Source organism: Staurois parvus, unplaced genomic scaffold, assembly GCF_062004578.1.
Source record: "Staurois parvus isolate SC_StPar_1 unplaced genomic scaffold, SC_StPar_1.0 ptg001174l, whole genome shotgun sequence".
NCBI classification, from domain to species: Eukaryota; Metazoa; Chordata; class Amphibia; order Anura; family Ranidae; genus Staurois; species Staurois parvus.
The window spans coordinates 440,737-464,517 of record NW_028318970.1 but is presented as its reverse complement, the minus strand read 5'-3'; the positions used below and the strand labels follow the sequence as shown (position 1 = coordinate 464,517).

The 23,781-nt window shown below is 44.8% G+C and overlaps 1 protein-coding gene across 1 annotated transcript; it reads left to right on the top strand.

Moving 5' to 3' along the window:
* Nucleotides 1-7,527: 7,527 nt before the first annotated feature.
* On the top strand, nt 7,528-17,876 carry LOC149438974 (taste receptor type 2 member 143-like). Its single transcript, XM_089659619.1, has 3 exons — nt 7,528-8,079; nt 15,714-15,776; nt 17,790-17,876. The coding sequence occupies exons 1-3, from the start codon at nt 7,528-7,530 to the stop codon at nt 17,874-17,876; spliced, it is 702 nt and encodes a 233-aa protein (XP_089515745.1).
* The last annotated feature ends 5,905 nt before the right edge of the window (nt 17,877-23,781 follow it).

The window sequence follows — 23,781 nt, the reverse complement described above, 5'->3', positions numbered from 1 at the left end:
AAGCCTATGAAAAAGGTACCAGGGGCATCTCATGGGGCCCCCTACAGACCCCGGGCCCTCGGGCAGTGCCAGAGTTTCCAAATGGTCAGTCTGACCCTGCACCACAGTCATGAGTATTGTGGGACGATAAGCTGACGTCACAGTCCAGTTGTCAGGGTCAGGAAAGTTTGCGTCGGTGCACATCTATACCCACCAGACCAGAGCGCGTACCGGCGTTTTAAACCCCTGCTGCACTTATCCACCATTTTGGATTGTGTGCGCTCCCTGGGAACACTGATTGCTGTACGGGACCTCTGTGTGAGGACCCGATCATGTGATGACTGATTGGCCAATCAGTGATCACATGAACAGTATTAAACAAGATGTCACTTCTGACATCATTGCTTACTACGTGTGAAATCTGTGAATGATCACAGAGGTCACATGGTACAGGGCTATTCACAACAGCTAGGGTGACAGTATGTAAAAAAAAAAAAAACATAAATAATAAAAGTTAACATTGGTACATAAGATGTCAACATCCAGCCATGGCAAAAAAGCGTACAATATAAAAAGCAGACATTCATATAGGTCCATGTTGATAAATATATATAAATCTTTCCTAAAACTATCAATAATATATATTGCATGTAAGATAATATATAAAAGCATGTATACACCGCGTTCCAAATTATTAGGCAAATTCTATTTAAGTGTCACAAAGATGAAATATGTTGTTTTTCAGTGTAACTCATGGATGGCATTGTGTGTCAGGGCTCTTTTGATCACTGAAAACAATCTGGGACACCTGTTATAATTAGATTGGCCGGTGAGCCCAATTTCAGGAAAAACTACTAAAGGACGGCGTTCCACATTATTAAGCAGAGCGCCATTTTCCAGCAATATGGGGAAGAAAAAGGATCTCTCTGCTGCCGAAAACAGTGAAATAGTTCGATGCCTTGGACGAGGGATGAAAACATTCGATATTTCCGGAAAACGTAAGCGTGATCATCGCACTATGAAGAGATTTGTGGCTGATTCAGAGCACAGACGGGTTGGTGCAGATAAAGGCACATTGAGGAAGATTTCTGCCAGATCCATGCATCGGATCAAGAGAGCAGCTGCTAAAATCCCATTCCATAGCAGCAAACAGATATTTGAAGCTGCTGGTGCCTCTGGAGTCCCACGGACATCAAGGTGTAGAGTCCTCCAGAGTCCTGCAACTGTGCATAAACCTTCTATTCGGCCACCACTAACCAATGCTCACAAGCAGAAACGGCTGCATTGGGCAGAAAAATACATGAAGACTCATTTTCAAACAGTCCTGTTCACTGATGAGTGCCGTGCAACCCTGGATGGTCCAGATGGATGGAGTAGTGGATGGTTGGTGGATGGCCACCCTGTTCCAACAAGGCTGCGACGTCAGCAAGGCAGTGGTGGAGTCATATTTTGGGCTGGAATCATGGGAACAGAGCTGGTCGGCCCCTTTAGGGTCCCCAAAGGTGTAAAGATGACCTCTGCAAAGTATGTGGGGTTTCTGACTGACCACTTTCTTCCCTGGTACAGAAGGAAGAACTATGCTTTCCGTAATAAAATCATCTTCATGCATGACAATGCACCATCTCATGCTGCAAAGAATACCTCCGCATCAATGGCTGCTATGGGGATAGAAGGAGAGAAAGTCATGGTGTGGCCTCCATCCTCCCCCGACCTCAATCCTATTGAGAACCTTTGGAGCATCCTCAAGCAAAAGATCTATGAGGGTGGGAGGCAGTTTACATCCAAACAGCAGCTCTGGGAGGCTATTCTGACATCTTGCAAACAAATTCAAGCAGAAACTGTCCAAAAACTCCCAAGTTCAATGGATGCCAGACTTGTGATCTGCTATCAGATAAGGGCTCCTATGTTACAATGTAACGTGACCGCTTCAAATGTTTACAAAGTTACAATGTTGGGAAAAGTTTGATTGAAATAGCTTTTGATTTCAGTAAATTTGCTGCAAACACAACAAATGACAATTTTCAGTTCTTTACAACCTAGAAAGTGTTTTGAAACTTCCTGTGCGGAATAATCCGGAACACAAGTCCTGTTATCATTAGGAGGTTTGTTCAATAAAATGTGAATTGTACTCTTATAGTTGTAACCTGAGAATTCTGCCGACTGATATTTACATCAATTATTGAGGGAAATGAGAAAAATATCATCTGTATAATAATTTGGAACACGGTATAGAAATGATACATAAAAGCCGGGTCAGTGTGCTCATAAAACATAAGAATATTAATAAATAATATTAAATCAGCATATCAAAATAAAATAATCAAAATGATATCAGCCAATATAAAAAATATGTACCGTATTTGCCGGCGTATAAGACGACCCCCTACTTTTCCTGCTAAAATGTAGTGTTTGGGCTATACTCGCCGTATAAGACTACCCCTCTTCCAATGCACACCAGTGGGAGGAATAGTGCCCCATCATTGGTGTCAGTGGGAGGAATAGTGCCCCATCATTGGTGTCAGTGGGAGGAATAGTGCCCCATCATTGGTGTCAGTGGGGGGAATAGTGCCCCATCATTGGTATCAGTGGGAGGAATAGTGTCCCATCATTGGTGTCAGTGGGAGGAATAGTGCCCCATCATTGGTGTCAGTGGGAGGAATAGTGCCCCATCATTGGTGTCAGTGGGAGGAATAGTGCCCCATCATTGGTGTCAGTGGGAGGAATAGTGCCCCATCATTGGTGTCAGTGGGAGGAATAGTGTCCCAACATTGGTGTCAGTGTGAGGAATAGTGCCCCATCATCGGTGTCAGTGGGAGGAATAGTGCCCCATCATTGGTGTCAGTGGGAGGAATAGTGCCCCATCATTGGTGTCAGTGGGAGGAATAGTGTCCCAACATTGGTGTCAGTGGGAGCAATGGTGTCCTATCATTGGTGTCAGTGGGAGGAATGGTGTCCCATCATTGGTGTCAGTGGGGGGTGTAATAGTGCCCCATCATTGGTGTCAGTGGGGGGTGCAATAGTGCCCCATCATTGGTGTCAGTGGGGGGGGGAATAGTGCCCCATCGTTGGTGTCAGTGGGGGGGCGGAATAGTGCCCCATCATCGGTGACAGTGGGAGGAATAGTGCCCCATCATTGGTATTAGTGGCAGGAATAGTGCCCCATCATTGGTGTCAGTGGGGGGAATAGGTGCCCCATCATTGGTATCAGTGGCAGGAATAGTGCCCCATCATTGGTGTCAGTGGGAGGAATAGTGCCCCATCATTGGTGTCAGTGGGAGGAATAGTGCCCCATCATTGGTATCAGTGGCAGGAATAGTGCCCCATCATTGGTGTCAGTGGGAGGAATAGTGCCCCATCATCGGTGTCAGTGGGAGGAATAGTGCCCCATCATTGGTATTAGTGGGAGGAATAGTGTCCCAACATTGGTGTCAGTGGGAGGAATGGTGTCCCATCATTGGTGTCAGTGGGAGGAATGGTGTCCCATCATTGGTGTCAGTGGGGGGTGTAATAGTGCCCCATCATTGGTGTCAGTGGGGGGTGGAATAGTGCCCCATCATTGGTGTCAGTGGGGGGGGAATAGTGCCCCATCGTTGGTGTCAGTGGGGGGGAGGAATAGTGCCCCATCATCGGTGTCAGTGGGAGGAATAGTGCCCCATCATTGGTATTAGTGGCAGGAATAGTGCCCCATCATTGGTGTCAGTGGGGGGAATAGGTGACCCATCATTGGTATCAGTGGCAGGAATAGTTCCCCATCATTGGTGTCAGTGGGAGGAATAGTGCCCCATCATTGGAATCAGTGGGAGGAATAGTGCCCCATCATTGGTGTCAGTAAGAGGAATAGTGCCCCATCATTGGTGTCAGTGGCAGGAATAGTGCCCCATCATTGGTGTCAGTGAAAGGAATAGGTGCCCCATCATTGGTATCAGTGGCAGGAATAGTGCCCCATCATTGGTGTCAGTGGGAGGAATAGTGCCCCATCATTGGTATCAGTGGCAGGAATAGTGCCCCATCATTGGTGTCAGTGGGAGGAATAGTGTCCCATCATTGGTATCAGTGGGAGGAATAGTGCCCCATCATTGGTATCAGTGGGAGGAATAGTGCCCCATCATTGGTGTCAGTGGGAGGAATAGTGTCCCATCATTGGTATCAGTGGGAGGAATAGTGCCCCATCATTGGTATCAGTGGGAGGAATAGTGCCCCATCATTGGTGTCAGTGGAAGGAATAGTGCCCCATCATTGGTGTCAGTGGGAGGAATAGTGCACCATCATTAGTATCAGTGGGGGGAACAGTGTCCCAACATTGGTGTCAGTGGGAGGAATAGTGTCCCAACATTGGTGTCAGTGGGAGGAATGGTGTCCCATCATTGGTGTCAGTGGGGGGTGGAATAGTGCCCCATCATTGGTGTCAGTGGGGGGTGGAATAGTGCCCCATCATTGGTGTCAGTGGGGGGGGGATAGTGCCCCATCGTTGGTGTCAGTGGGGGGTAGGAATAGTGCCCCATCATTGGTATCAGTGGGAGGAATAGTGCCCCATCATTGGTGTCAGTGGGAGGAATAGTGCCCCATCATTGGTGTCAGTGGGAGGAATAGTGCCCCATCATTGGTGTCAGTGGGAGGAATAGTGCCCCATCATTGGTGTCAGGGGGAGGAATAGTGCCCCATCATTGGTGTCAGTGGGAGGAATAGTGCTCCATCATTGGTATCAGTGACACCAATGATGGGGCACTATTCCTCCCATTGACACCAATTACACTTGCTGACCCTGTTCTAGTATGGTGCTGCTGCAGCCAGCATATGTGGTTGCAGCAGCACCTCTACACTGAACACTTACCTGCTGCTCCTGCACTCGATTTTTGCAGGGCAGCTCGGCTCCGCCCCCTTGCCGGTGATTGGCCGCCCGTGTGCCTTTCCTGAGCTACAGTTCTTGTGGCCAATCACCGGTGAGGAGGTGGAGCCGAGCAGCCGCGTGAACATCCAGTGGCCGAACTGAAGGAGCAGCCGCGCTTCCTGGACCAGATCGTCGTGGGACCGGAGCCAGGTAAGAAACAGCCCCTGCCCACCCCTGTACTTAGTGTCCCTTCTGTTGGAAGGGGGGGCGGCGGTGGCACCGCGCCGCCCCCCCCTAAAAAGTGTCAGTATGCCGTATACCGGCGTATAAGACGACCCCCGACTTTTGAGAAGATTTTCAAGGGGTTAAAAGTCATCTTATACGCCGGCAAATACGGTACCAATGTTAACTTTTAATGCAACCCGCCCCTGCACTGCCACCGTCTGGCCGTTTATATACAATGGCCGGACGGGAAGTGGTTAACCATTAGCCGCCCAGCCAATGGCCATTTGGCGGCTTCAAAAGTGCTGCGGCATTCCGGGTGCACACCATTTGGCGTGCACCCGCACATGCGCAGTTTGCGCTAATGCAGAGCCTCGCAGCAGTGCGATCTGTCACCGGCCGTGCACCTCGGACACGGCCGATGACAGATCTGAGTACCGGCCCCTGTTGCTGGTACCATGTGACCTGCTGTGACCAATCACAGCAGGTCACATGACAGTTGTATACAATGGATGGCTTCATTCATGCCATCCATTGTATACTACTGCCTAGCTGTGAATGGTCACAGCTAATCACATGCACATGTCATGTGATTAGCTGTGACCAAATCATATCTGTGCCGTCCTGACATTTGGGGGATATCTGTACCGTCCTGACATTTGGGGGATATCTTTCCTGTCCTGACATTTGGAGGATATCTGTCCTGTCCTGACATTTGGGGGATATCTGTACTGTCCTGACATTTGGGGGATATCTGTACTGTCCTGACATTTGGGGGGATATCTGTACCGTCCTGACATTTGGGGGATATCTGTACTGTCCTGACATTTGGGGGATATCTGTACTGTCCTGACATTTGGGGGAATATCTGTACCGTCCTGACATTTGGGGGATATCTGTACCGTCCTGACATTTGGGGGATATCTGTACCGTCCTGACATTTGGGGGATATCTGTACCGTTCTGACATTTGGGGGATATCTGTCCTGTCCTGACATTTGGGGGGTATCTGTACTCTCCTGACATTTGGGGGATATCTGTACTCTCCTGACATTTGGGGGATATCTGTACCGTCCTGACATTAGGGGGACATCTATACCATCCTGACATTTGGAGGATATCTGTACCGTTCTGACATTTGGGGGATATCTTTACTGTTCTGACATTGGGGGGATATCTGTACTGTCCTAACATTGGGGGGATATCTGTACTGTCCTGACATTTGGGGGATATCTGTACTGTCCTGACATTTGGGGGATATCTGTACTGTCCTGACATTTGGGGGATATCTGTACTGTCCTGACATTTGGGGGATATCTGTACTGTCCTGACATTTGGGGGATATCTGTACTGTTCTGACATTTGGAGGATATCTGTACTGTCCTGACATTTGGGGGATATCTGTACTGTCCTGACATTTGGGGGATATCTGTACTGTTCTGACATTCTTGGACCTCAAGAAATTAGATTGGCTGTCAGTACTTCAGGATTGATCAATATTCAGATCTATACCATAGTTTGTGAACTCTATAACTTTCCTACAAACTAAATAATACATCCTAATTTGGGTTATTTTCACCAAAGACATGTAGCAGAATACATCTCGGCCTAAATTTATGAAGAACAATTATTTATTTGCAAACTTTTATAACAGAAACAAAGAAAAACGTGTTTTTATTTCAAAATTTTTGTTCTTTTTTTAGCAAAAAAAAAAACCCCCGGCAGTGATTAAATACCACCAAAAGAAAGCTCTAGTTGTGTGAAGAAAATGATAAAATTTTAGTTTGGGTACAGTGTTGTATGACCGCGCAATTGTCATTCAAAGTGTGAGAGCGCTGAAACCTGAAAAATGGCCTGGGCAGGAAGGTGTAAAATTGCCCGCTATTAAAAAATGGTTAAGGCAACCCGACCCTGCACTGCCACCATCTGGCCATTTATATACAACGGCCGGACGGGAAGTGGTTAAAAAACAAAAACCAGACAGAATGCGGCTTTCACACTTTTTCTCTCTATTCTCATTAAAAGCAAAGAGCATGCAGTATGTTAAACGTATTAAACCTATGTTGCCACGTTGACATGATAATATACACACACATGTAAATTTAAAATTTGAATGTTTCTCACTAACCTGGTATTATTGTTTTAAGTCCTGAACATTATTTTTTTTTATCCCAGGTAACCAAAAAAATTGCAGAACTGTCCCTATTTCTGACTTATTTACATAAGAAGTACATGTGATGGATTAATGTTTCAAAATACGCACACACAATTTTGCATAATTTGCATGCCTGTCTGTTCTCATTTTACAAACATCGTACACATTTGTCCTGCTCTGGTGAAGTGGTGGTTTTTTGGTAGATTGAGAAGCAGCAAGGCACCTTCAGAAAGATTTCACTGAACTGGAAAGCTTTGAAAATGTTGGAAGAGGTTCTAAAGAGCATTGACTGCGTCCTCTTGTTTTGTTCGTTCTCGGGAAATAGTTTCATTCTTTTTATGAACATGCTTGTGTGGATCAGGAATAAAAGTTTACAAATCTCCGATCAACTAACCAGTGGAATTAGTCTCTCTGAAGCATTATATGAAGTCCTGAAAGCTTGTGGGTTCATCTTCCAGATGCCAGAAGTTAACATTCAAGCAGACGTAAGAGTTAGCTTGGTGGTTGTCTTGACCATCTTCTCTTGCCGATTCTGGTTGTCCACTTGGCTTTGTGTGAACTTCTGTCTGAAGATTGTGAACTTCAACAGAGGATTCTATATCTATTTGCAGAAGACCTTCTTCAAGAACATCTTTTGGCTCTCTGTTCTGTGTTTACTTGCATCTTCCCTATTAAGTTGGGCTGTGGGATTTGGTGTTATGGTCAAGCCGTTCATAAATTCAAGCCTTGGGGTCTTCCATGGAAATGTGTCATCTAGTTATGGGCTGAATTTGAAATGTCCTTTGGTATGTCAAGCCTTCATTTCCGAGTCTCTCCTGGGCTTCCTGCTGTCTTCTGCCTCTTTGGTGGCCATTATCACCTCCCTTTACAGTCATATGAAGAAGATACAAAGCACAGTTGGTGGATTCAAAAGTCCTAGCGTCCAAGTTCATTTACGGGCCGTCAGAACTATATCCATCTTGCTTCTTGGTCATTTCCTGTTCTTCCCAGCTATCCTACTGACTTTGTTCAAAGGAACCGATGCATCTTGGAGTGAATACATTTCGATTTTAACATCTCTTTGCCATGTTTTTAATGCTCTGAATGCAATAAAAGGGAACAGTAGACTGGTGCAACCAATTTCCAGAATCTTTTCCCTTTTGACTTTCCAACAGAAGACCGAATATTAACCATTTGCGGCCCGGCCAATGGCCATTTGGCGGCAGCAAAAGTGCTTCTGCATTCCGGGTGCACGCCATTTGGCGTGCTCCCGCACATGCTCAGTTCGCGCAACTGCAGAGCGGCGCAGCAGCGCGATCTGTCACCGGCCGTGTACCTCGGACACGGCCGATGACAGATCTGAGTACCGGCCCCCGTTGCTGGTACCATGTGACCTGCTGTGACCAATCACAGCAGGTCACATGACAGTTGTATACAATGGATGGCTTCATTCATGCCATCCATTGTATACTAGTGCCTAGCTGTGAATGGTCACAGCAGGTCACATGCACATGTCATGTGATTAGCTGTGACCAAATCACAGCAAAGCACAAAAAAAAAAAAACTGAATGAATCGATTTCATTCAGGTAAATGCTTGCTTATAGCAAAGTAATTTTTTGCTATAAGCAATCTGTGTAAAAAAATAAAAAATAAAAAAAATACTGATCACTTCCCCAAAGTAGTACAATGTTACTATGGTAACATTGTACTACTTTGGTCATAGTAAAATATGAAAAATAAATCTTAAAAAAAATTAAAAAAACTGTAATAAAAATTAAAAATAATAAAAAAAATTTAAAAAAAATAAAAAAATATATATATATATTTTTTTTTTCATACTGTCACCAGTCAGTGTCCTTGTTTACCGCCATGCCAGTTATATGATGACGCTGTACTGCACTGGTGACAGTATGTAAAACAAAAATAGTGAAAATAATTTTTTTAATTTTTTCATTTTCCGAAAAATTATGACAAAAAAAATACAACTTCAAAAAACGCGCCATGCCTCTTATGAAGTATGTCGGACTGTCTACTCTGCAAAAAGGGGTCATTTGGGGGATATCTGTACTGTCCTGACATTTGGGGGATATCTGTACTATTCTGACATTCTTGGACCTCAAGAAATTAGATTGGCTGTCAGTACTTCAGGATTGATCAATATTCAGATCTATACCATAGTTTGTGAACTCTATAACTTTCCTACAAACTAAAAAATACATCCTAATTTGGGTTATTTTCCCCAAAGACATGTAGCAGAATACATCTCGGCCTAAATTTATGAAGAACAATTATTTATTTGTAAACTTTTATAACAGAAACAAAGAAAAACGTGTTTTTTTTCAAAATTTTTGGTCTTTTTTTGTTAATTTAGCAAAAAATAAAAATCCCAGCAGTGATTAAATACCACCAAAAGAAAGCTCTAGTTGTGTGAAGAAAATGATAAAATTTTAGTTTGGGTACAATGTTGTATGACCGCGCAATTGTCATTCAAAGTGTGAGAGCGCTGAAACGTGAAAACTGGCCTGGGCAGGAAGGGGGAAAATTGCCCAGTATTGAAATGGTTAAGTAGCTCCATCGGGATATAGGTTCATTTTTTTCACAATAAAATTTGTGAATTACACTAGTGGCCAAAATTGTGGATACACCTTCTGATTTTGTCAGTTTTGGTTGATATCTTTACTTACTCCCTTGTTTTTGAACTGCCAACAAAGAAAGAAAAGAGTCGAATGGGCCAAGAAACATCAAAATTGGACAACAGGAGATTGGAAAAAAATGATTTGGAGTGATGAAACACAAATTTCTATTTTCGGAAGCGATTGTGTTCGATACGTGTTAAGAAGGTCAGGCGAAGAATGCCTTCCCGAGTGCATGACAGCAACAATGAAACACCCTCAAAGCGTCATGATATGGAGCTGCATGTCTTGGTATGGTGTTGGACGAATGCAGGTTATTGATGGTATTATTAATGCAAAGCGATACATCAAAGAGATCCTGGAACCAAAGTTGATCCCATCAATAACACAGGTCTGCGACTAAAAAGCTGTTTGATTATTTTCATCTAATTTCCATGTAGTTTGGTGTGCTGAAAACAAATAAAATATTGAAAAAACTCCTAGACGTCACGATTTGCCACTAAATGCAAAATTGTCCTCAAATTTATCAAATTTTTTAAATGTTTGGTATTTTTTTATATTATGGGTTTTTAACCAAATTTAAAGTCCAAAATTACTATTAATTAATTCACATAAGTGCATTTAAGATATAAAATGCCAAAAAAACCTTAAAGGGGTTGTTCGAATTATGTAAAAAAAAATAAAGCACTGTAAATCTGATGATCAGCAATATATACATAAGCTAAGCAAGTTTTAGGGGAAAAAAATTCTATTTCCTCATTTTCCTAGTTCTCTTCTGGCCCTTTGTTGTTATTTGCAGGTAAACAATCTCTGCCCCTCCCCCCTCTGCAAAGGGGGTGAATACAAGTGCTGCTCTGAGTGACATGTCTGACTACTGGGATACTCCGCAGCTGTCAGGGACTATCGCGACGCATGGGTCTACACAGGCGTAGGTGTCTGCCAAGACGTGTAGGTGGCAGGGCACTAGGACCCAGGCGCACCCATCGTCTTGACAGTACTAGGCAGGCACTAGGACCTAGGCTGCACCTGTCAGGTGCAGGGCGGGCTATTTAAGCCAGCTCTGCACAAACACTTGTTGCCGAATGGTCTTTGTATGCTGTTACCTGTGTTGTTAGTATCTTGATCTGGATTGTTTGACCTTGCTGCCTTCTCCTGTCCTGACCCTTGGCCTACCTGACTCTGCTCCTGGATGTTCCCCTTTAAATCTGATCTTTTGGTATTGACCCTGCGTGTGACCCGACTATCCTTTGCCTACCGTTTTGTACCTCACCGACCCGCTAGTTGCCCACCCGGCCTGTATGATTCTGATTTAGCTCATCCATCCATCCATCCCGCAGGGATCACTAGGCTCCCTCACATCAGACTCTTAGCCCCCTGGAGCTCCTGTCAGACTCCTCTACCCCTGTTGGAGATACCTAGCAGCTGCAACCTGGTACCAAAGCGCTCCAAGTCCATCCCCACCATCAGGGGCCCTGGTGAACAAGTGCTCCGGTGCTTAGACTCCGCACTCTGGGGAGGCTCTGCCAGGGGATTGATAGAGGTGCTGTCAGGCGATCCATTACAGCAGCATGCTGTATGTGTAAGCCTCAGCCCTGAGTCTGTACTTCTAATGGTAGAAGGGGTTCATCTTTCCTGAAGAATCCAGTGGGTGGGATAGCAAATACCCTTGTTTTTTGTGTCTATGGGACAGTGGAGACCGACAAAATCACTGGACCAAGAAGAGTTGGCAGCCGAGGGTGCTAACAGTCGGTGAAAAAAATGTCCTCCGAGAAACATTGGTACCTTCCCATAAAGTTCTTCTACCAGCTCTCCACATAAAATTGAGATGGATGAAGCAATTCGTAAAATCACTTCCAAGAGATGGAGAATGCTTCAAATACTTGGTTACCAAGTTTCCAGGCCTGTCGGAGGCACAATTGAAGGAAGGCATGTTCATCGGACCAGACATTAGAAGGCTTATAGTTGATCAAGAGTTTGTCAATACCATGACGGATCCTCACAAAGAAGGGTGGATTGCATTTCAAGAAGTCGTACAGAAATTTTTAGGCTATAAAAAGGCCCTCACTTCAAAAAGATCGTCGGACGAATGCTGAAAGCATTTCAAGCTTTAGGTTGCCTGATGAGTTTGAAAGTGCATTTCCTCCAGTCCCACCTTGACTACTTTCCTGAAAATTTGGGAGCTGTGAGTGAGGAACAAGGTGAACGTTTCTACCAAGACATTAACCACTTGCCGTCCGCCTGCTGTTTATAAATGGCCGGACGGTGACACTCCAGGGGCGGGTTGCCGTTCCTAAACGGCACCCGCCTTTTCTAGCTGTGCGCGCTCCCTGGGAGCGCGCAGCACCTCGATCCGGTGCCTGCTGTGTCCTCCGGACACAGTGGAACACTGATCATCGTATGGGATCTCTGTGTGAGGTCCCGATCATGTGATCACTGATTGGCAAATCAGTGATCACATGCAAAGTAGTAAGCAAGATGTCACTTGTGACATCATTGCTTACTACGTGTGAAATCTGTGAATGATCACAGAGATCACATGGTACAAGGCTATTCACAACAGCCTTGTACCATGTGACAAGGTGTGACCAATCACAGTTCACTCAGTATTTCTCAATGGCTGCAAGACTGCAGACAGAGAGAAGGAAAAATGATTGCTTTTATATCCTATATGGGTGTAAAAGCAATCACTGTAAAAAAAAAAAAAAAAAATCTTCATCACCCCCCACAAGTAGTACAGTGTCAACATGGTGACACTGTAATGCTAGGGTGACAGTATGTAAAAAAAAATAAATAAATAAATAAATAATAATAAAAATAAAATAATATAAAAATTAAAAAAAAAGTTTAAAAATTATAATTTTTGGTTAGACTCTCGGCTGGCTACAAAAAGCTGAAGTTAAAGCTGAAGTTATCACAGCTTGTAAACGCTTTTTGTAGCCAGCCGAGAGTCTTTCAATTCTTGTTTGAGGTATCTTTGCCCATTCTTCCTTACAAAAGTCTTCCAGTTCTTTGAGATTTCTGGGCTGTCTGTCACGCACGGCTCTTTTAAGGTCTATCCATAGATTTTCAATTATGTTGAGGTCAGGAGATTGTGAAAGCCATGGCAAAACCTTCAGTTTACGCCTCTTGATGTAATCCCCCGTGGATTTCGAGGTGTGTTTAGGATCATTATCCATTTGTAGAAGCCATCCTCTCTTTAACTTCAGCTTTTTCACAGATGGCATCAAGTTACCATCCAAAATTTGCTGAAATTTTATTGAATCCATTTTTCCTTCTACTCGTGAGATGTTCCCTGTGCCACTGGCTGCAACACAACCCCAAAGCATGATTGATCCAACCCCATGCTTAACAGTTGGACAGAGGTTCTTTTCATTAAATTCTGTGCCCCTTCTTCTCCAAACATACCTTTGCTCATTCCGGCCAAAAAGTTCAATTTTAACCTCATCGGTCCTCAGAACTTGTTTCCAAAATGCATCAGGCTTGTCTATATGTTCATTTGCAAAGTTCAAACAATGATTTTTGTGGTGAGGACGTAGAAGAGGTTTTCTTCTGATGACTCTTCCATGAAGACCATATTTGTACAAGTATCTCTTTATAGTGGAATAGTGACCACAACTCCAGTGTCTGCCAGATCTTTCTGGAGGGATCGTGCAGTCAAACGTGGGTTTTGAATTGTTTTTCTCACAATCCTGCGAGCTGTTCTGTCTGATATTTTTCTTGGTCTTCCAGATCTTGCTTTAACTTCTACTGTTCCTGATGACTGCCATTTCTTAATGATATTCCGAACAGAGGATATTGACATCTGAAAACGCTTTGCTGGCTACAAAAAGCGTTTACAAGCTGTGATACTTGCCAAAGGGGGCAGTACAAGATATTAACTCTGCAGGGTGCCTAAACTTTTGCAGACACCATTTTTTTGTTTTCTGTTATTTTGAAAGTGTAAATGATGGAAATAAAATCTAACTTTTTTTGACATACAGTGGGGCAAAAAAGTATTTAGTCAGCCACCAATTGTGCAAGTTCTCCCACTTAAAAAGATGAGAGAGGCCTGTAATTGGCATCATAGGTAGACCTCAACTATGAGAGACAAAATGAGAAAAAAAAAATCCAGACAATCACATTGGCTGATTTGGAAAGAATTTCTTTGCAAATTATGGTGGAAAATAAGTATTTGGTCAATATCAAAAGTTTATCTCAATACTTTGTTATATATCCTTTGTTGGCAATGACAGAGGTCAAACGTTTCCTGTAAGTCTTCACAAGGTTGGCACACACTGTTGCTGGTATGTTGGCCCATCCTCCATGCAGATCTCCTCTAGAGCAGTGATGTTTTGGGGCTGTCGCTGGGCAACACGGACTTTCAACTCCCTCCAAAGGTTTTCTATGGAGTTGAGATCTGGAGACTGGCTAGGCCACTCCAGGACCTTGAAATGCTTCTTACGAAGCCACTCGTTCGTTGCCTGGGCAGTATGTTTGGGATCATTGTCATGTTGGAAGACCCAGCCACGTTTCATCTTCAATGCCCTTGCTGATGGAAGGAGGTTTCATCAGTAGGTATGGTGTTCTTTGGATGCAACTCAGCATTCTCTCTCCTCCAAACATGACGAGTTGTGTTTCTACCAAACAGTTCTATTTTGGTTTCATCTGACCATATGACATTCTCCCAATCCTCTTCTGAATCATCCAAATGCTCTCTAGCAAACTTCAGAGGGACCGGGACATGTACTGGCTTAAGCAGGGGGACACATCTGGCACTGCAGGATCTGAGTCCCTGGCGGCGTAGTGTGTTACTGATGGTAGCCTTTGTTACGTTGGTCCCAGCTCTCTGCAGGTCATTCACTAGGTCCCCCCGTGTGGTCCTGGGATTTTTGTTCACCGTTCTTGTGATCATTTTGACCCCACGGGGTGAGATCTTGCGTGGAGCCCCAGATCGAGGGAGATTATCAGTGGTCTTGTATGTTTTCCATTTTCTAATTATTGCTCCCACAGTTGATTTATTCACACCAAGCTGCTTGCCTATCATGGATTCAGTCTTCCCAGCCTGGTGCAGGTCTACAATTTTGTTTCTGGTGTCCTTCGACAGCTCTTTGGTCTTCACCATAGTGGAGTTTGGAGTGTGACTGTTTGAGGTTGTGGACAGGTGTCTTTTATACTGATAACAAGTTCAAACAGGTGCCATTGATACAGGTAATGAGTGCAGGACAGAGGAGCCTCTTAAAGAAGAAGGTCCAGGTCTGTGAGAGCCAGAAATCTTGCTTGTTTGTAGGTGACCAAATACTTATTTTCCACCATAATTTGCAAATAAATTCTTTCCAAATCAGCCAATGTGATTGTCTGGATTTTTTTTCTCATTTTGTCTCTCATAGTTGAGGTCTACCTATGATGCCAATTACAGGCCTTTCTCATCTTTTTAAGTGGGAGAACTTGCACAAGTGGTGGCTGACTAAATACTTTTTTGCCCCACTGTATTATAAGAATGTCTTATCTGTAATTTGATGCCTTTTGGAGATTTTTCCATCTTTCCTTGGCTTCTTTATGCACATTAATACACATTTTTAGCTGGGGTGCCCAAACTTTCGATCCTCACTGTACCTGGTTGATCCTGCCAAAAATCTTGTCAGATGATGACTTTCTGTGCGCTCTATGATGCGCTGTTATCAGATACATTGTCCTTAACTACCTCTTTGGGCTAAAGAACCCCTCCCCTCTATGTTATGGGGAAGAGGAGAGGGGGAGGTTGTTTCTGTCCTGTACTTCTACTCCAAAGACACAAAATGATGAGTAAGAGTTGCCGCCCTAGGACAGGAAGTGCGGTCCTTACAGGATCACCAGTTGAAAATAAAGGACTTTTGGTGATTTTGATGGAAATGGGGAATATGTGGGGATTATAATGAGTATTGTTTATTGTGCCCTGTAGATGGTTGTAGATTATGGCCCCAACAGTGCTCGCTGGAACATTCAGAAGTATAGAAATCCTTCGGTAACCAATGCCATCAGTATGTTTCGCAACAATAAGGTTGAGAAGGTTTTGAGAGAGCTCTTTGCTATTTGTGTTAGGTAGACCTGAGGCTCCCTAACACAAATACACAAAAGATTACCACTTTGGAAGCCCTAATATGATTGAAAGTACACAGAATTGGAAGAGTAGACAGTTTTTTTGTTCTCGGTAAGTCTGATTTGAAGCAGAAGCACCTATGCCTAACACAGGAAGAAAGGGAGGTGCAAAAAGGTATGGACATCCAAGACACCAGCTGAACTCTATCAGTAATTAGAAAGCAATCCTGCCCTTTGTCAGTGCACATTGATATCAGCTGGTTCAGTCTCAACTGATGGCCCATAAAAAGATGTCTCATTACCAAGGTGTCACACGAGAAAAGCAAAGAGCTCTCTCAAAACCTTCACAAACTTATTGTTGCAAAACATACTGATGGCATTGGTTACAGAAGGATTTCTATACTTCCTAATGTTCCAGTGAGCACTGCTGGGGCCATAATCCGGAAGTGGAAAGAACATCAATTCACCATAAACCGGCCATGACCAGGTGATCCTCACAAGATTTCTGACAGAGGTGTGAAAAGAATTATCAGAAGAGTTGTCCAACAGCCAAGGACCACTTGTGGAGAGATTCAGAAAGACCCGGAATTAGCAGTTGCAATTGTTTCAAAGAAAACAATAAGTAATGCACTCAACTGCCATGGCCTCACGTCATCACGCAAGACTCTATTGCTGAAGAAAAAGCATGTTGAAGCTCATTTAAAGTTTGCTGCACAACATTTAGACAAACCTGTGAAATACGACTGGGAGAATATCGTCTGGTCAGATGGGACCAAAATGGAATTCTTTGGATGCCATAATATGCACCATGTTTGGAGGTCACACGGCACTGCACATCCCCTCCAAAACACCATCCCAACTGTGAAGCATGGTGGTGGGAACATCATGAAGTGGGGCTGGTTTTCAACATACTGGCAAACTTCATGTCATTGAAGGAAGGATGAATGGAAAAATGTACCAAGACAAACGCGATAAAAATCTGCTGCCATCTTCCAGGATGATGAAGATGAAACAAGGGTGGACATTTCAGCATGACAACAATCCCAAACACAAAGCCAAAAAGCTCTCAAATGGTCTCAAAGAAAGAAAATAAAGCTGCTAGAACGGCCCAGCCAATCACATGACTGGAATCCAATAGAAAATCTATGGAAAGAACCAGGGGCGGACTGACCATTTGGAAACTCAGGCACTGCCCGAGGACCCAGGGTCAGTAGGAGGCCCCATGAGATGCCCCTGGTACCTTTTTCATAGGCTTTTGTGAGTTTGGGCAAAGACACAGGGGCCCCATAATCCCCTATTGCCCGGGGGCCCCATGAGTTGTCAGTCCGCCACTGGAAAGAACTAAAGATCAGAGTTCATAGGAGAGGCCCACGGAACCTTCAAGATTTGAAGACTGTATGGAAGAACGGGCCAAAACCACACCTGAGCAATGCATGCGACTCGTTCCTCCATACAGGAGGCGTCTTCAAGCTGTCATTACCAACGAAGGATTTTGTACCAAGTATTAAATGCATTTCAGTTAGCGTGTTCGATACTTTTTCCTTGTGTCATTCCGTTTTATTAAACATAATTTCTGAACGTATTTGTTTTGGCTTCTTTGTATGTATGGATTGTTACAGACATGTGGGGAAAATGTCATGCCAATAGCACCTTTAGATATATATTTACTGAGAAAAATGGTGATGTGTTCAGTACTTAGTTTACCCGCTGTATACATGAGCATAATTTTGATCACGTGATGTATGGGTATGTTGTTTTAGGCTCCTCTGGGGTACTGGACTAAACATGAATGTCTGAGTGTCAACCTATGCACGCCTCTACATGTGATCAAGTAAGGATATATAATGCCCTAGTAGACAAAGGTGTTGGTTGTTGTCTTTGCTGTGAACTTTGGGTCTAATTAGATTCAGTCTGGATCACCATGTGATGTATCTTACAGCCGGCAACACCCTATAACTTGGCTGTCAAACTGGTGGCCCTCCAGCTGTTGCCGAGCTACAAGTCCGATAATGCATTGCAAGATTGACAGTTGAAAGCATGACTCCGAAAGGCAGAGGCATGATGGGACTTGTAGTTTGGCAACAGCTGGAGAACCACCAGTTTGATGCCCCCGACCTAAGGCATGGGTGTCAAACTGGTGGCCCTCCAGCTGTTGCCAAACTGCAAGTCCCATGAGGCATTGCAAGATTGACAGTTGCAAGCATGACTCCGAAAGGCAGAGGCATGATGGGACTTGTAGTTTGGCAACAGCTGGAGAACCACCAGTTTGATGCCCCCGACCTAAGGCATGGGTGTCAAACTGGTGGCCCTCCAGCTGTTGCCAAACTACAAGTCCCATGAGGCATTGCAAGATTGACAGTTGCAAGCATGACTCCCAAAGGCAGAGGCATGATGGGACTTGTAGTTTGGCAACAGCTGGAGGGCCACCAGTTTGACATCCTCAGCCTAAGGCATGGGTGTCAAACTGGTGGCCCTCCAGCTGTTGCCAAACTATAAATCCCATGAGGCATTGCAAGATTGACAGTTACAAGCATGACTCCCAAAGGCAGAGGCATGATGGGACTTGTAGTTTGGCAACAGCTGGAGAGCCACCAGTTTGATGCCCCCGACCTAAGGCATGAGTGTCAAACTGGTGGCCCTCCAGCTGTTGCCAAACTACAAGTCCCATGAGGCATTGCAAGATTGACAGTTACAAGCATGACTCCCAAAGGCAGAAGCATTATGGGACTTGTAGTTTAGCAACAGCTGGAGGGCCACCAGTTTGACACCCCTGACCTAAGGCACGGGTTTCAAACTGGTGGCCCTCCAGCTGTTGCCAAACTACAAGTCCCATGAGGCATTGCAAGATTGGCAGTTACAATCATAACTCCGAAAGGCAGAGGCATGATGGGACTTGTAGTTTGGCAACAGCTGGAGAGCCACCAGTTTGACGCCCCCAACCTAAGGCATGGGTGTCAAACTGGTGGCCCTCCAGCTGTTGCCAAACTACAAGTCCCATGAGGCATTGCAAGATTGACAGTTGCAAGCATGACTCCCAAAGGTAGAGGCATGATGGGACTTGTAGTTTGGCAACAGCTGGAGGGCCACCGGTTTGACACCCCTGCTCTAAAATGTTAAAATGAGGAGGGGTTTTGATGCCCATCCATAAATGTGGTAGAACACTCACCTGTCTGCTCCCATGGCCTCCTAATTCACGGACACCTTCAGGAAGCATGTAGGTATACCGGTTTTCTCCATCTTTTTGATGATTTTCTTTTCTTTCCCTTGTAAACATTTCAGGATATATTGTATGTTTTTTACAGATACTGCAGGTCATACTCCTCTAAATCCTAGCTGAAAGTTCCTGAGGAAGCACATATGCGAAACGCGTTGCCCTCCATGGAATACTGGAACTGAAGAATATCTGTTTGATCGGGAGAGATGATCTGTATATTTGAGTGATGACCTTATATTGTTTTTAAATGACTTTTGCTGTTTTGGATTTTAAAATCTGTAATGAAACAATTGGCGTGTTCCCTGGTACCATTAAAATCCTTAAATGTATGTTTCGTTTTCTGGGTGGTAATTCACCTCAACACCTGAAAAGTTCTGTAATGCTGCATTTTTGACATTGTATTGCAATGCACACTGAGGAGGAAGTGGGAATAAAATGAGTCCCATCATTGGTGTCATTGGCAGTAATAGTAAGCCCCAACATTGGTGCCAGTGACAGTTATAGTAACCCCCAACATTGGTGTCAGTGACAGTTATAGTAACCCCCAACATTGGTGTCAGTGACAGTTATAGTAACCCCCAACATTGGTGTCAGTGACAGTTATAGTAACCCCCAACATTGGTGTCAGTGACAGTTATAGTAACCCCCAACATTGGTGTCAGTGACAGTTATAGTAACCCCCAACATTGCTGTCAGTGGTGGTAATAGTAACCCTAAACCTTGCAGTCAGTGGCAGTTATAGTAAATCCCAACATTGGTGTCAGTGACAGTTATAGTAAATCCCAACATTAGTGTCAGCGGAAGTAATTGTAACCCCCAGCACTGTGTCAGTAATAGAAAACCCCCAAACATTGGCGTCAGTGGCAGTTATAGTAAAACCCAACATTAGTGTCAGCGGAAGTAATTGTAACCCCCAGCACTGTGTCAGTAATAGAAAACCCCCAAACATTGGCGTCAGTGGCAGTTATAGTAAAACCCAACATTGGTGTCAGTGGAAGTAATTGTAACCCTCAGCACTGCTGTCAATTGCAGTAATAGTAACCCCCTATATTGGTGCCTGTGGCAATTATGGAAACCCCCAACATTGGTGTCAGTGGAGGTAATAGTAACCCTAAACCTTGGTGTCAGTGGCAGTTATAGTAAATCCCAACATTAGTTTCAATGGAAGCAATTGTAACCCCCAGCACGGTGTCAGTAATAGAAAACCCCCAGCATTGGAGTCAGTGGCAGTTATAGTAAAACCCAACATTGGTGTCAGTGGCAGTAATAGTGACCCTAAACATTGGTGTCAGTGGCAATTATAGTAAAACACAACATTAGTGTCAATGGAAGTAATTATAACCCCCAGCACGGTGTCAGTAATAGTAAACCCCCAACATTGGTGTCAGTGGCAGTTATAGTAAATCCCAACATTAGTGTCAGCGGAAGTAATTGTAACCCCCAGCACTGTGTCAGTAATAGAAAACCCCCAACATTGGTGTCAGTGGCAGTTATAGTAAAACCCAACTTTGGTGCCAGTGGAAGTAATTGTAACCCCCAGCACTGGTGTCAATTGCAGTAATAGTAACCCCCTATATTGGTGCCTGTGGCAATTATGGAAACCCCCAACATTGGTGTCAGTGACAGTTATAATAACCCCCAACATTGCTGTCAGTGGAGGTAATAGTAACCCTAAACCTTGGTGTCAGTGGCAGTTATAGTAAATCCCAACATTAGTTTCAATGGAAGTAATTGTAACCCCCAGCACGGTGTCAGTAATAGAAAACCCCCAGCATTGGAGTCAGTGGCAGTTATAGTAAAACCCAACATTGGTGTTAGTGGCAGTAATAGTGACCCTAAACATTGGTGTCAGTGGCAGTTATAGTAAAACACAGCATTAGTGTCAATGGAAGTAATTATAACCCCCAGCACGGTGTCAGTAATAGTAAAACACAACATTGGTGTCAGTGGCAGTTATAGTAAATCCCAACATTAGTGCCAGTGGAAGTAATTGTAACCCCCAGCACTGGTGTCAATTACAGTAATAGTAACCCCTTATATTGGTGTCAGTGACAGTTATAGTAACCCCCAACATTGCTGTCAGTGACAGTTATAGTAACCCCCAATATTGCTGTCAGTGGTGGTAATAGTAACTCTAAACATTGGTGTCAGTGGCAGTTATAGTAAATCCCAACATTAGTGACAAGTGGAAGTAATTGTAACCCCCAGCACTGTGTCAGTAATAGTAAACCCACAACATTGGTGTCAGTAGCAGTTATAGTAAAACCCAACATTGGTGTCAGTGGAAGTAATTGTAACCCCCAGCGCTGGTGTCAATTGCAGTAATAGTAACCCCCTATATTGGTGTCTTTGGCAATTATGGAAACCCCCAACATTGGTGTCAGTGGCAGTAATAGTAAAAACCCAGAACTGGTGTCAGTCGCAGTAATAGTAACCCCCAGCACTGGTGTCAGTGGAAGTAATAGTAATTCCCAGCATTAGTGTCAGTGGCCACAGTCAAAACCAGCAGTGTTAGTGCCAGTAGATGCAATCAAAACCCCCAGCATTGGTGTCAGTGGATGTAAAAATGAGCCCCAGCATTGGTGTCAGTGGATGTAAAAATGAGCCCCAGCATTGGTGTCAGTGGCCGCAATATTAATCCCCAGTATTGGTGTCAGTGAACACAATAACCTTATACATTGGTGTCAGTGGTCACAATCAAAACTACCGTATTTGCCGGCGTATAAGACGACCCCCTACTTTTCCTGCTAAAATGTAGTGTTTGGGCTATACTCGCCGTATAAGACTACCCCTCTTCCAATGCACACCAGTGGGAGGAATAGTGCCCCATCATTGATATCAGTGGCAGGAATAGTGTCCTATCATTAGTATCAGTGGAGGAATAGTGCTCCATCATTGGTGTCAGTGGGAGGAACAGTGCCCCATCATTGGTGTCAGTGGGAGGAATAGTGCCCCATCATTGATGTCAGTGGGAGGAATAGTGCCCCATCATTGGCATTAGTGGCAGGAATAGTGCCCTATCATTAGTATCAGTGGAGGAATAGTGCTCCATCATTGGTGTCAGTGGGAGGAACAGTGCCCCATCATTGGTGTCAGTGGGAGGAATAGTGCCCCATCATTGGTATCAGTGGCAGGAATAGTGCCCCATCATTGGTGTCAGTGGGAGGAATAGTGCCCCATCATTGGTATCAGTGGGAGGAATAGTGCCCCATCATTGGTGTCAGTGGGAGGAATAGTGCCCCATCATTGGTGTCAGTGGGAGGAATAGTGCCCCATCATTGGTGTCAGTGGGAGGAATAGTGCTCCATCATTAGTATCAGTGGAGGAATAGTGCTCCATCATTGGTGTCAGTGGGAGGAACAGTGCCCCATCATTGGTGTCAGTGGGAGGAATAGTGCCCCATCATTGGTATCAGTGGCAGGAATGGTGCCCCATCATTGGTATCAGTGGGAGGAATAGTGCCCCATCATTGGTGTCAGTGGGAGGAATAGTGCCCCATCATTGATGTCAGTGGGAGGAATGGTGTCCCATCATTGGTGTCAGTGAGGGGTGGAATAGTGCCCCATCATTGGTGTCAGTGGGGGGTGGAATAGTGCCCCATCGTTGGTGTCAGTGGGGGGGGAATAGTGCCCCATCATTGGTGTCAGTGGGGGGGAGGAATAGTGCCCCATCGTTGGTGTCAGTGGGAGGAATAGTGCCCCATCATTGGTATCAGTGACACCAATGATGGGGCACTATTCCTCCCACTGAGACTTGCTGACCCTGTTCTCGTATGGTGCTGCTGCAGCCAGCATATGTGGTTGCAGCAGCACCTCTACACAGAACACTTACCTGCTGCTCCGGCACTCAATTTTCGCGGGGCCGCTCGGCTCCGCCCCCTCGCCGGTGATTGGCCGCCTGTGTGCCTTTCCTGAGCTACAGTTCTGGCGGCCAATCACCGGTGAGGAGGCGGAGCCGAGCAGCCGCACGAACATCCAGTGGCCGAACTGAAGGAGACGCCGCGCTTCCTGGACCGGATCGTCGTGGGACTGGATCCAGGTAAGAGACATCAGCCACTGCAAACCCCTGTACTTAATGCCGCAGCCCCCCTAAACATGTGTACCGGCGTATAAGACGACCCCCGACTTTTGAGAAGATTTTCAAGGGTCAAAAAGTCGTCTTATACGCCGGCAAATACGGTAGCTACATTTTTAGTGGATGCATAAATAGCCACCAGCATTTATGTCAATGGACACAAAAACAATACCATATATTGGTGTCAGTAGCAGCAATAATAACCCCCACCATTGGTGTCAGTACAAGTACTATTAACCACCCCCCACCAACATTGGTCAGTGTCACTGCTGTTAATCCCCTCCTGGACTGTTGATCAGTTACATTGTCTTGCAAACCCCCACTTATTGGTGGTCAGTGTCAGTGCTGTTAATCCTCTTCCTGCACTGGAGCCCAGTTGCAGTGCTGTTAACCCCTCCCCCCCACACACACACACACGTTGGTGGTTGGTGGTAGAGCTGATGTAAAATTCCCCCTGTAAGTGGTCTTTGGCAGTGACCTCATTGGTGGTCATTGGCCGTCTCCCCCAAGAGCAAACCCAATGTGACCACCAAGGAAACATCCTCATGGTTTTCTGTATACCAAGAACCTGAACTTTGACTCCAGAAGTGAAAACCACACCAATGGCTAGAAGGGTTTTCTCATCCCTTGGAATCCACCCCCA

Coding starts and splice junctions, on each gene's coding strand:
- LOC149438974 (XM_089659619.1), top strand. CDS start 7,528: ATGCTTGTGTGGATCAGGAATAAAAGTTTACAAATCTCCGATCAACTA. Junction 8,080..15,713: donor TGAAGAAGATACAAAGCACA/GTTGGTGGATTC, acceptor TGTGCCCTGTAG/ATGGTTGTAGATTATGGCCC. Junction 15,777..17,789: donor AGAAGTATAGAAATCCTTCG/GTAACCAATGCC, acceptor TGTATCTTACAG/CCGGCAACACCCTATAACTT.